The 13,919-nt window shown below is 38.4% G+C and overlaps 2 protein-coding genes across 2 annotated transcripts; one reads left to right on the top strand and one right to left on the bottom strand.

Moving 5' to 3' along the window:
- The first annotated feature begins 850 nt into the window (after positions 1-850).
- LOC145502580 (allatostatin-A receptor-like) lies at positions 851-8,577 on the top strand. The gene is made up of 2 exons (XM_081481905.1): positions 851-2,367; positions 6,708-8,577. Exons 1-2 carry the CDS (start codon positions 1,940-1,942, stop codon positions 7,492-7,494), a joined length of 1,215 nt encoding a protein of 404 aa, XP_081338031.1. The 5' UTR covers positions 851-1,939; the 3' UTR covers positions 7,495-8,577.
- Positions 8,436-12,156, bottom strand: LOC145503425 (uncharacterized). Its single transcript, XM_081482890.1, has 3 exons — positions 11,447-12,156; positions 10,775-11,023; positions 8,436-8,754 (listed from the first exon to the last, which is right to left on the bottom strand). Exons 1-3 carry the CDS (start codon positions 11,572-11,574, stop codon positions 8,436-8,438), a joined length of 696 nt encoding a protein of 231 aa, XP_081339016.1. The 5' UTR covers positions 11,575-12,156.
- Between the last annotated feature and the right edge of the window lie 1,763 nt (positions 12,157-13,919).

The following is a 13,919-nucleotide window of genomic DNA, read 5'->3' on the forward strand; positions in this document are numbered from 1 at the left end:
AGTTATTGCAATCAGACTTGGCTAAATCTTTATATTAACATCATAAGTATGCGTCTGTCCTCCAATTGATCATAAGTAAGAACCAATCAAAATGTGAGAATTATTTGACTTACATTTGTTACATAAAATAGCACTGTTACGAATTGGTCACTATCTTTAATAACATTAAAAAGTACAGAGTGTCTGGACTGAAGCAGGAACAGATCTAGAGAATTGAAACCCTGCAACCCTTACCTCCCCTCCCCTCTTTTCACTTCCCCTCCTCTCCTATCCCCTCAAACTAACAGATGGCATCGCCTCGAGGCAAAATGATCTGTTGAATAAGACACATTTTTCAAATACATGTATGACTATGGTTGACAGCAGAAATTGTTTCAGTTTCACTAGTTACAATTGCATTAAGGAAAAAGAAGAATGTAGATTAAAATAACTATATTTAGACGAGGTTCGTAGTTAAAACGAGAAACATGTGTGACAAGAGAGGCAGCAAGCACGTATGGACTGGAAAACTGAATATAAAATGATATCAGCCTGATGAAGCGTGCACTGATAATACCGTCGCTGAATACGTAGAAACATTCAGACGAATAATTAGCTTCAAAACAAGTACGTGGTTCAACTGATGTCATTTCGCTTGAAGTTATTGATTAGCTATAAACATAGAAGCAATCTTAACAAGCGTTTTCTACTTTGAAGGACTCCTGTTTTATGTGCGGCAAATTTATTTGTCAGGATTTGACATTAGACCGTACACGACTGAATTTCTCAGCTTATTTCATGTGATCTACAAATACTGAATTTCATAAATGACCCGAACGAAGGTCAAGATACTTGATGATGATGTGGGGTGGCCACAAGCTGTTAGAAAAGCCGTTGTTCTAAAATCAGGCACTTAAACTCTCAAAGGCTCTCGAAAAATACTTTAGATAGACTACCGAAAAATTGGACAAGAATAGAAGTACTTGTCTGAAAAAGATTCTCTTTTCTCGCCAGAATGTTTTGAGTCTGGGAGGTGCTGTTTATGACAAAGACCGTACTGCCCACTTGGCACTCCTGCATACCACAGCCAAAAGATTGTCTGATAATGATCAGGCTTCCCGGGGGAGAGGTGTAACAGTCTGTAACAGGGCTGAAGTAAGCCAACCAGTTTGCGATGTTATCAACAGAAGTTTCGAATGTGAGTTAGCCCTTCAACGATCAAAACCTAAAATAAATTGATTAAACTTGCAGCGCGTTCACTGTTTTCAACTCTGCAAATTTTGTCTGGCCGTCATATGCGGAAATAAATTTAAAAAGTGCTTTTCACCGTTCTAAGATTTCGAAGCAGTGCAACATTTTCTTTGGAACCTAGCTTGGTTCTAAATCGATTTCTACTCATCAACTCAAACAAAACGGTCACTGTTTTTGTCTAAAACAATCAATCAAAAATTTCCACTCGTTTTTCAAATTTCATGGTCAAACTCACGAAAAAGAGGGATTATGCCCCGTTGAACCCACCCTTTCCTCACGAAATTGACAGCTTAATATCCCCCCCGGAAAACAAACGCCTGTTAACAACAATAAAAAGACCGTTCTAATTAATTCTTGAACACGCGAACTTAAAACCGAGAAACATTGTAAGAAAATTAGTCCGATTGATTCGATGACAACATGTATGTTTGTTAGGTCAGTGAGGAAACATTCGTAGCCAAATGAGGTTCTAGTTTTGCAAGATCAGAATTTTTAAAATGTTGAAACAGCGAGTCAAGTAATAAGATGGCTATGGAGTTGTGATTTTCGGGGTTTTAGATGATATCAGACAATTAACTTCAGAAGCGACATTTTTTGGAGATATAAGTATTAAGTTAAGCAAGAAATTTCACAGTTTTCTCCGTGTTATGTCGTGACCTCGTCGAGGTTTTTGCAGCTCATGGTTAAAGTTTCCGGAAAACGATAAAACATGGACAACAACGTCAGTTTTAATGGACAAGAACGATCCTTTGCAACAAGTGCATGGATGAACGGATCAGCCGCTTACAGTGTAAACCCTACAACAGACACTCCGCTTGGCGAGTCGTCGGAATTCACAACTCTAAAGCTGTTTTTGTACTTCATCATTTTAATCTTCAGCTCTCTCGGCAATGCCCTTGTGTTCTACTTGATTTCTTGCAATCGTCGCCTGCGCCAGACCTCGTCAAACAGGTTGCTCTTGAATCTGTGCGCGTGTGATTTTCTCACTCCGCTTCTGAGCATCCCCTTCGATTTAGCCTTGGAGGAGCGAAATTACGTGTGGCCGTACGGTGCTGTCATGTGTAGGGTCCTTTGGCCGTCTTCCACGCTAACAACGACGGCATCTGCACTCACCTTAGCAGCCATTTCGTTAGATAGGTGAGTTTACTTTTAATAAAACTGTAAACACGATTACATTTTGCGTTGTTTGCAATAACAATCTTGAAGTAACAACAAGGTAACTCTGTACCTACAACGTCGTTCTTGGTTCGTATAGATTGCACCTCACTCGAAATCATTAATCACACGTCTATATTACTTCAGACATCGTCCATCACACACAAATTGTTCTCATTAAACTGAGCAATTACGCAGGTCTCAAGCCCTGTTGAAAATTTAATTTCAAATAGGTCGTAGCTACGTGGCTGTGAGATTATATACAGTTCTCATTTTAGAGAGGGCAAGTTTCTTGCGAAATCTGAAACTTTGACTTCGAAGGTGTAAATTAATTTTTTTTTCAGTCTATGGTGTAAAAGATATGAAAGTTTTTGTTTTGCAAATTATTATCTATAGAACAATTACTAATTAAGTTTCAAACATCCGCATCGAGCGCAACATATTTTATCCAATCGAGATTGTGTTATGACTGTTGATGTAATAACTTAGCAATTTCAAGTGCATGGAATCTGTAAGGATAACTCTGCAAAACTTAAAACGAACTCCAATTTACGGGTCGGCGCATGAAACCACAACGAATTGATCGTTCCTTCAGGCACATATTGTGGTATGACATATAGTATATTTGAATCAAATGCTACTGAAATGTTTTCATTAAAATTTAATCTCCTGAGTTGATAAAACGTTCAATAATTCTAAGAGACCCTGGAATTAGAAAACACAGGCATAAGTAGAAAGAGGTTGAGCTATACTATTATGTCGGTTTTCTCTTGAGCAACAAAGAAATTAAGTATGCTGAGCACATTATTACGCAGCACGCACAACCTTTTATAGTACACATTGATCACCTTCCAATTTCTCCGTACAGTATTAATACATTGTAAAGCAGTCAGGTGATGAGAATACGGAAAGTAATCAAGCTGCAGTCAAATGGGAGAGGTCGAGAAGTCGACCATGATTTTACGCAAGACAAAAAAAACAAATAGTGTTTAATAATCGAAAAACTCGAAAGGGTGCACAAATGGCTGTGATGGAATTTCTGTTATCAGAAAAGATTTTGGCCAATTGCAGCCCATTTGCCATCAAAAATCAGAAAATTTTGCAAATCTCAGATCTCAGCTGCCAGTTGAAATTACATCGTTTGTTAGTTGACAGTTAAATTTTCGATCAATTTTCAATTTTTTGTTCATGTTATAAACTATAGATGACGCGGCAACTTCGGTTTCTCAAGTATCAGTAAAAATTTCATCATTGAATTCTGCGGATCTCAAATCTCCGCTATCAGTATTAAAAACCACGTCATTTCTCAGATAACGTTGAAAATTTGACCAATCCCGCGCTCGTGTTTGTTCACATTATAAATTAACATTGAAAACGTTTCAGTGATGAACGAGGACTTGTAACTTGTTTGAAATTTCTGTTGTACCAATTAATCTTTTTGTAAATGAACTTTTTATTAAGAGGGTCTAGATAACTATACTGGAATTTCAGATATCAGTTAAATTTTCTGAGATTTCTCAGCAATCAGTTAATATTTCAGCCCATCTCTCAGTTATCAGTAAATTCTACACATCTCTGATCTCAGCTTTCAGTTAAAAAACACGTCATTTCTTAGATAACAGTTGAAAATTTGACCAATTCTCGGCAATTCAAGTAAGCCCTATTCCAGACCCTCTTAAGAGATATCGGGTAATGTTACGTAATCGTTATGGCTGAAACCTCTGATAGATCTAACCTTCTCGTATTCTCGATCTGGAATTCAGTGAAAACGTTGAACGACTGAATTTACATGAGATCAGTAGGGCACTTAAAAAGTATACCATTAATTTTACTTTTCTTCTACTTTGAAATTTCGAGTCCTTGAACGGTTTGCCCCATGTTTAGATCGATCTTCGAGCCTTTTCACGTTCCGACAAGTTCTTATAATTATATAAATGTGTTTCAAACCCCCTTGAAAAAAGATTGTAGAGAGTTAATTAATTGTCATAACAATACAACGGCTTTAACTGAAGATCTTCCAAATGACCTACATAATGAATTCTAATTTGCCAATCACAGAACCTAATCGGCCTGTTTTTCACACGGTCTTTTTCATCAAAACAACCACTTACAAAGTTGGCCAGAGCCGATAGAAAATTATCCTAAGCCTCTTTATTCTTACCGCGATAAACCTCTTAAGATAAAACTGGTATGAGTTGCAAACACATTTTAAAGCACATTTTCTCACGTATCAGCCACATAATACGACTAATACTGATCAGTTAAATACCTAAGATTCTGCCATTCGGAATTTGCCAACCAGCGCCTTAATAAGATTATTACAGCGTTGAAATTGAAGCACATGTTTCAACTCTAAAGTGCCCATCCTCTTATGGAAATAACCTTTGAGTGTCTTCAAATAGGATTGTCTTTTTTTAAAAAAGTTGTTTTCAGTATTGCCGTGCTGTAGATTAAGTCTTGATCCCCAGATATAGCGAATGAAATTTTCCGGAGTCTCACCTGTCAAGAGCGACAGCAAAGAAAGCCATTCAAGCTGGGGAACTTAACACGAGGGAGGGGGTACTCCAATATATAAGCCATATGAGTATGTGCCGCTGTAAAGGTTGGGTTTTCAGGCAGTTTAGTCTGGGATGGGGTGTAGAAATCAGACAGTTTTGGCCTAGAATAGAGAATAATTTACCGCCAGAGAAAGTGGCTTGTGTATAAATAATTTAGTCTAGAACAGCGTGCTTTACCTGAGATTCTATACAAGAAATTGTATGAAAAACGACTTTGCAACATATTGGGTTAGTTAGCATATGTTGGACTAACGATAGTGATAAAGTTTCTGCATGGGAAATAGTTACTCGAGGATAGAGTACGGGTTTTTGATGCCTAGTCTAGGAAAGGGTTGCAAAATCAAGCTGATCATGGTGTAGTACAGGGTAAGGGTTTCAGTGTCTCAGCAGCACACCCCCACCCAAACATTTACAGAGTACCCACCCGGGGATACGAGGTTCTCTGTAAAGAGCAAAAGTTAGTGGGGGAATTAACAGATGGAAAATAAGCTAAGACTGATTTGACTTATTTACTGAGCGTTGCTGGAAGACACGATGGAAACTCCATTTTGTTATGTAGTTCCCATTTAAGAAAAAAATAATACGTGCGGTTCTGCATTCTTAATTAATCTAAGTGTTTCCGATCCAAATACAAATACACTGTTTATCGGCGCCTTGACCTTTACAACCACTCCTTTAATTTCTTCAATCTCTAAGATGAAAACAACTGAACTTGCAGAATCGTAGCACTCCGTCTTATTAGAAGAACATGGGTACTTGGTAGGAACTCTTTAATCATGTGATTTCGTCGAGTTTTGTGAATTTTGTAAACGGTGTGTTCTTCCACTGTACAGTGGGCCTTGGCACGGTTTCCTGCGCTACAGCTCTCCTTTTATTAAGTTTGAGTGCTGTGAGGTAGACATAGACAAAGCTTTGTTGATCGCAATAAATTCACTAGATTAATGGCTTATATTTTCTCTCCACACCACAATCTCGTTCCAAGGTCAACACACCCGGGAACGAGGTTATGCAGACCAGCATACCACACCCAATTCCCATGACGAGAACCATGCATAGACCAATTCCATATATGAGAGTTTAAAATGCATTCGGAAGCGCACTGCTCTTCACACTCAACACACAATTAAAGTTAGCTGGTGCAGAAAATACTAGTATTCGCTTATTTTTTCTTTCGATTAAGACGTTTCCTCTTTTAAATTTCACTACGTTTACTAATATCTTTTACTCTGTCATTTTACTGAGAAAAAATAAGTTCTCTTATTATTTTCTCTTGTTCTTATAACATAGCAATTGGCACACCTGTATAAAGTAGTTACTTTATTCATGCGTGCTATGTATTGGAGATAGTGTGGCCCCATGGATTGTGCCTAAGGGCTCTGACTGGATTGAAATTTTAGGTTTTGCGTCCTTGTCGAGGTCCAAATCAAATAAAATCAAATTTACTGTACGAAACTTAACTCAGTTAACTATAGTACACAAATTACAATATAGATAGGTCACGACATTAAACAATAAAGAATATAGAAACAATAATGATTTAAAAGTGAGTAATCGAGGATCATCTAAATAGCATAGCTAGCTAAAGTAGTGAATGATCTTAGTGGAATGCAGTCACAAATAGAGTTGAAAGAAGTTCATGAGATGTGTTGTAAGTCGAGCAGACAATATGAGTTTCAGGGCTTATAAATGAAACTCACTGAGGTCTACAAATGACTGGCTTGTTCAGGACCCAAACTCATTCTAAGTTTCATGTTTACTTTTCAGATTTCGCCTTCTAATGCACCCCTTCACACCACGTCTAACCAAGAAGCAGATCAAACTCATCATCATAGGCATACATGTGTCGTCTTTGGCCATAATCATACCATACATGGTCTTCTTAAAACTTGAAGATCAAGAATGCGTCGAGCTATGGCCAAAGTTCACTTACAGGCAAGCTTATACGGTCATACTGTTCCTAGCTCAGTATGCGCTACCTCTGGTGTTCATGACAACAATCTACACGCTGGCCCTGACAAAGCTGTACAGCGTCACCAGCAACACGACACAAATGCGATCAATGGAGTCCGAGAAATTGCGCAAAGTTTCCGCCGAGACAAACAACAACCCCTCTAACATGGGTGCAGTTCGCAAGTTAAGCGCGCGAGTCGCTTACAACGTAAAACACGGCTTCGAAGTGGAGTCCAACGTGCGGGTAACGAAGATGTTCGTGGCAGTTGTTGTAATCTTCGCGGTTTTCATGCTCCCCAATCAAGTTGTATGGCTCTGGTCTGATTTTGGCGGAGGACATCACCACCACCAGCTGAACACGATTAAAATCATTTGCTGGCTTTTTACGTACACTAACTGCGTATCTAACCCTGTCATTTTCATAATATTTTGTAAAGAATTCCGCACCGAGCTGGTAGCATTACCGAAGAAATTTCGCAATGGATCCAGACCCCGCCTGAGCATTTCACGGTCGAGTGGGCCTGCTACCGAGAGTATACGATGCTTATCTCCGCGTTCCTCCCCAGTTACAAGTCTATCGACATTAAACGAGAATAATTAATCTTACAGCGATTACGTTACTGTGATAAGCAAGATGATTGTGTTGTAAGGAACACAGCAGTTTTACGAAATCTTTGTTGCTTGACTTCAACGTCACGCGACTTGGAGTGGCTACTAGGCCTGTCCCGATTGTGCTCGTAATCTGCTGGAAAGTTGCCCACTGGAATGCCAAAAAGTTGTTAAAAAATTGCCAAAAATCTAAAAGGTTGCTACCTAAATTTCTTGATATTTTCATATAAACGTTAATTAAAAGCTTTAGTTTTCGTTCTTCACAATAATTGCTAACGTCGGTCAAGAAAAATAGCTTGAAACTTAGCTTTAAAGAGTTGTTCGCAAAGCAGGTATCTAAAAGTGTAACTTATCAAAAAGTTGATAAACATTCAAGAAATACGCAGAAATTGAAGTTTTCTATGAAATCGTTGACTTTTTCGAGCTTGATATGTATTCTAAACCTGTTTTTGCTCATAAGTTGCTCAGAAAGGCAAAACTTGCTCTAAGTAGCTAGAACCGCATAAAGTTGCTCCAAACGCCAAAAGTTGCTCAAAGGTTGCCGAGCACAATCGGAACAGGTCTAGTAGCTGCGACAAAAATGATAAGTGCGTAGCAAAAATAATGCCCATATTGTAAAAATATAAATAATAGTAATTAGTTAACAAGTTAACAACAATTGCCTGAAAACCGCCACTAAGTGTGGAGTGAATTATATCAATAATCGTGAATTTACAAGTCTACAATAAAGGAACAAATGAGACCTTCATTACCTTTCAAGGCAAAAAAAAATCTGATTGTGATTTCTACATTTTGACGCGGTCAGTGACTTATCACATAGCGTTCAAACTGAATGCGCGACCATTCAGTTTATTGTGTTTGTCCAAATTAATCACTGATTCCAACGTTTTGTGTCAAAGGATATTATTAAATTTTTACGGGATTAATTCAGAATTAAACATAACCAGCTGATAGCAAAGCAAGCAGTATTTGTAAATATATGTTTAAATCAAGTTTATTATAACTTAAACTGCTTGTAGCGAGAGTGTTCCTTCGCGGAGTTTTCTTCCTTTCTTCTGTTGGCTGTTTGGTGCTTTGTTCGTGTTCTCGAAGAGGTGTAGTCACTGTAGTTGGGGGTTGATAAATTCTGTTCATACAGAATGGATTATAACCGTCAAAAAGCACATCCATGTGGAAAGTGCGTGAGCCCTTTTTTGTTGGACATTCCTCATTGAGAAGTTCACGTACACAGCTCTTTGCATTGGAGAACTCGCTGGGGAATATAAGAAAGAGAATGAAATACAGGACGTCAAAAGTTGACTGGAGATAAAATAGAAAGAAAATTTAATTTCAAGGGATGGACTGTAACGATAGAATCGTGACTAAGTTTTTTGATTAGGAATAGAATAATGTACATGTTCAATCGAAGTATGGAATTCGCCAAGATCTGGTCAGTAATTTCAGTCTATTAAATCTTGTTTTGAAATAACCCTAAAGAAAACCAGGACGCCATCCTTTTCCACCCTGACAATCCCAGACATTCTAACAAACTGAGCTCGTTTCTAGACTCCCGAATAAGCCATTTACAGTTGTGTGCTTAGTTACCTGGCCTAGCAATGCAAGCTTGGCTGGAGGAAACGTTACTTTGATACAGATCTCTCTGCTTTTCTCATTTAAGGTTACAGTATACCTTCAGGGGTGTCTCGCACGCAAGCGATGTAGCGCGTGCAGTTTAAGCTGTAGATACCTAAACCCCTATATCAAATTAAAGCTTATGGAGCTGGCTATCAAACTATACCAAGAATTTTGAAAGAAAATGAATTGTCGAATTTTTCACGACCACTAAATGCGAGCGCCCGAATCACCTTTCGAAAGCTACAAGTCAAAGCGAATTTCGTTTTTCGTCAATTTAATTTTTTCCTCGGTTTCAGGGCCCAAAGCGCTTAAAAAACGTGTCTGCGTTTTGGCATATTCAATTGCAGTAAAAAGTTACAGAACATTTTCGAAATAGGATTAAAAAAATGTGGAGTGATCGTACAAAAATCGCTCTCGAAGAAAAAGTATTTCGAAATTAACAATTCCCAGACAACCTTTTGTAGTTTATATGTTAAACTAGCCACTGTCCAAATTTAAGAGCAATTGAACAAAATCCCTTTGAGTTATAACTCTTTAAAGTGTCTGCTTCAAGTGAAAAAATTTATTCGAGAAAACAGCGCTAAGAAAAATTTTATGCTTCGCAAACAAACTCCGCCCACAAACACCTTCAACTGGGTTCTCAGATAACTAAGCCAGTCAGTGCAGGGAAAGTTTACTACCGTTAACCTCCTGGTGAAATTTACGCGCGAATCTCTAAAAAACTCTTGTGTTTAGCAATGCGCTCAAGGAACCGAAGGCAAAGAGATAATTTTTCTGTAGCTCGGTTTTTCTTGAAGCTGGGCAGGCAAAATGGGGAAGACTAAAAAGGATACGAACGCTAGAGTGGCTGAGCGAAGGAAACAAACAAAAGAAAGCGCAGAGAGCAACTGTGTGTGGGCAACTGTGCATGGATAATATTTCAAATGGTCTCAATGAGTCCGACGATTCGTCGATATCGGACTCAGCATCCCTGTTATTGCTGTCAAGTTCCGAAATTTTTACAGAACCTTTCTTTTCTCTTACCACGAATATTTGCCCGCCTTATACGATAACTATAGCTTCATCCGCGTGGCGAACTATCGCTTCTTCACTCATTGATGTATTTTCATTCGTTCTTCGCTGTTTTCGCTTTTTCGAACTGGTCCATGGTTTAAACGTGGTCTATGTTTACTTTTAACTTAATAGAGACACGCCTAATACCAAAAATGCTGGGTAGTCAGAACAACAATGCTGATCAACTGAGTAGTCAATTCGTGACATCCATATAGGTAATTCCCGCGAAAATCGTCTCGGTTGATTGCATACGCGCCATAGGGCTGTCAATCAAGAGGTAAGCTTTTACTTCCGGTGAAAACGTAAAACCGCCATTTCTCCGCCAATATTTAGCCTTTTTCAATTTTTTTTTTCAGAAATTAGAGATTATTCTTCGACCACTATTTTGACCCAAAAATCCAAATTTGAAGAAAATTGCCGACCCGAAGGTATACTGTAACCTTAAATGCCAACTAGTTAGCATAAGAACAACTTGATCTACACAATAAAAAGCAGTGAGGTCAAAGCAGGGCCACCTGCAGCCTCGCTGCCATTCAAAGGCCAGGTCACTGAACAGGCAACTGTAAAATGGTCTACTGTTTTGGAAGGGAATGCTGTCTACTTACTTGCACAGGGACGGGTCGGTAATATTCCTTCGAAACTTTCTGTGGAAACCTCGCACGCACTGCGGGCCTTTCTCGTAGTACTTGTCGCCACAAACAACGAAAGGCAGAATCAAGGCGCCATTTCGACAGTAAAACTGCTTCCTAAATTTCAATCTAACGTCCATATCAATCCAATCATCACTTCTCCAGCTGTCTTCGCATACTCGAGTCACGTTCTTTACGCAGCTGATAAGTGTTTCAAAATTATTGCTGAGGAAGCAAAAGAACCGGTCATAATGAATCATCTTCCGAAGTCTTCAACCTTGCAATTGATATGACGAATATTCCAAATTATTACACACTGGATCATTAAATAATGCAATTCAAGAGTTTTCATTGGCTAAGTTATCATGGTATATGAGCAATTATACTATGCTCTACAAAGATGGTAAGGGTACACGTAATTTTTAGGGGTATTTGTATTTTTATAATAACTTAGTTTTCTATATTTTGGGGGAGTTTTTTTTAGTAAACCAATTATTCCACTCGCGCTTGTTGGATATATGGGAAAAAATCGTTCGCATCGCTGGATTGAGAGCGTATGACTCTGTATGTTAAAATAATCTTGACAGAACTCCTTTAAGTTGTCGTGGATACTCATCATGATTGGCAATCCATAAACACGCTACTAACCTACAGTTGGTTGCGAGGCCAAGTTGAAGACGTCGAAAGAAAGGTATTTCACAAGTGGCTCGCGTTTTGTAGAAATACATGTGAAGACTGCATGAGCCGACGCTTCCTGTGGCCATTTGAAAATCCATTAGAAAAGCTGCGAAAAAGAAATTACAGCATAACAGTACAGGGTGTCAACCACTTTGTTGATTAGACTTTGGTAATTCAACCATCATATAAATGGACTGCTAGTCTAGTTTCGGCCATCTCTCTGTCACGCTCCGTGCGTGACAGAGAAATGGCCGGAATTAACTGGACTAATCAACTTCTTTCTTGACTTCCATTCCTTCATAACTATTCGCTATGACTTTGAGTATTAGCATCACCATTTAAAAGTGCAACGCTTAATTTTCATACAATTTGAAATGTGTTCTGTACAATCCCTCGCATCTTCGCAGGCAAAATCTTTTAACTCGTCACGCACTCCCTCCTTATTGCGTCGTTCTTATGCCGGAGTGGACCACTGATTCTTGAGGGAAGGTGTGGGTTATTTGGTACAGGCACGAATTCATTTTGTAAACCCTTTCATACACTGGGAATTTTTTTGTATTTTTTCCCTCCGCGTAATCTGCCTTCCTTTGGTTCCCCGAACGTGGGTGAATTTTTTTTGGTACAAGTATGCTTGCAGAATATTTTCTTCTTAAAATCTCCCTCCTTCCACCTCATCAATGTCAAATGGTCTACCCCTGAGGGGTGAATCCATGACAGGCCAAAAGAATGTTTGCAGAAGAGGCTTATCACAATCCGCGATGAGAATTGTCATTACAAATCTGATTAGAAGAATATTTTTGTGAATTAATGCCTTTAGGTTTTTTAACCCGAGGAGCGAAGTTATGAAAAAGAGAGATGTTTTACTAGACATCTTAATTTTATGTACTGAGAATTGGAAGAGTTATCACAACTTCGATCGTCGATCTAAAATTGAAACAAGAGCCTGGAAAGTTCTTCACTGATTTTTTATTAAGCCATTTCTTCACATTTATCGAAATGAATACCTGGAGACTACTAATTTCGTTTCTTAGCCGCTTGTCTTTTGATCTGTTTTGGCTAAGCCGATTTCCTTCTTTCAACAGAACAATTAAAATAGAATTTATTTGCAGATCTGAGACTCTCTCATTAACCACAAGAGCGCATAACTTTGCAATCATAAATATTTCCATGTTTCTTTTGACACATTTTAAACTCAGCAATTTGATCATTAGAGAAGTGGTAATTCTGTTTTATTCAAGACAATTATGTTTTTAATTCAGTCGGACAAAACACTGTAATTTTCAAATATATTTCAGGATTCAGATCAAATTAAATTTTTATGTGCTTAAAAGTCGGTTTGTCATCGGCTTTATTACTACACCTTTTCCATGCATTTTCTTAACAATGCTAAACGAAAACATTCTCGATCATACTTAGCAAGTTCGTTCAGGTCTAAAAGCTTCTAAAACAAAATGCGATATTTTGTTGTTCAAAATTTTACAATATTTCTGTTAATTACCACGGAATATGTTAGAGATAAATAGAGAACTAAAAACATCTGAAATATGCCAATAATATTAAAACGAAGGTAAACACCTTTGAGATTTTACTAGAGTATGAAAAATAAATTTGGCTACTTCTTGTGACAGATGCGTAGTGTTTTTTTCCTCACCACCAACGGCTTGCACTGTATGCCGCAGAGATCAACTCATTTTCTGAGTTACTTACCTATCAAAGTCAACGGCGAGAATATCACAAACGACTTTGGCTTCATTGCGGCTCCGACAAGGAGTTCTCCCTTACTTCAATTAAAACTGCTCGGCGAGAGGGAAAGGCTAATTCATCTCTCTGGATAGGAACTGATCAGAAAAAGCGATTACGCTCAAGTAAATATGATCGGTAATTCTGTAATCACTACAAATCAAATTAAATCTTCTCGTATGCTATCGCTATTACTGCAATTTGAATGGCTGAACCTAACTCTATCGATTTCTTGATCATCAGTGAAAGAACGTCATTGAACCCAGGTATGGCAATCTATATACTGCCGATTTTATCAGTATTTGATGCAAGGATCTGATACTGGGGAAGTCTCAAAATTTTAAAATTGAAGCAATGGTAGTTTCTACACATTCAGAGAACTCAACGTGGCGCGGAAATGTTTTCCATCAGCAAAAGAAACACTAATTTTATCGGAGTCTGTCGTCTTGATCATGACGCAAGCAATCTTCGGCAGAGAAGGAAGTTTTCGAGCCATTTGGAAGTTGATATTTCTTTTTGCTACTTAGGTTTGTTCAGGGAACTGCTGTGTTCACGTGAAGATGATAGTGAAGTCGGTTGTTCCCCATGTACAACTGAGTCATCGTCCCCTCCCCCCTTAAGGGTGGACCATTTGACTTTTGAGGGAGGGTAGGTGATTTTGGAAAAAATCCCCTGCAAGGATACCTGTAGCAAAAAGATTCAT

Source organism: Orbicella franksi, chromosome 11, assembly GCF_964199315.1.
Source record: "Orbicella franksi chromosome 11, jaOrbFran1.1, whole genome shotgun sequence".
NCBI lineage: Eukaryota > Metazoa > Cnidaria > Anthozoa > Scleractinia > Merulinidae > Orbicella > Orbicella franksi.

What these genes read in the sequence shown, in the direction of transcription:
- LOC145503425 (XM_081482890.1), bottom strand. Translation starts at nt 11,574, where the DNA reads ATGGATTTTCAAATGGCCACAGGAAGCGTCGGCTCATGCAGTCTTCAC. An exon ending in GGCCTCGCAACCAACTGTAG is followed by an intron (nt 11,024 to 11,446) that starts GTTAGTAGCGTG and finishes TTGCTTCCTCAG; the next exon opens with CAATAATTTTGAAACACTTA. An exon ending in ACCGACCCGTCCCTGTGCAA is followed by an intron (nt 8,755 to 10,774) that starts GTAAGTAGACAG and finishes TATATTCCCCAG; the next exon opens with CGAGTTCTCCAATGCAAAGA.
- LOC145502580 (XM_081481905.1), top strand. Translation starts at nt 1,940, where the DNA reads ATGGACAACAACGTCAGTTTTAATGGACAAGAACGATCCTTTGCAACA. An exon ending in GCAGCCATTTCGTTAGATAG is followed by an intron (nt 2,368 to 6,707) that starts GTGAGTTTACTT and finishes TTTACTTTTCAG; the next exon opens with ATTTCGCCTTCTAATGCACC.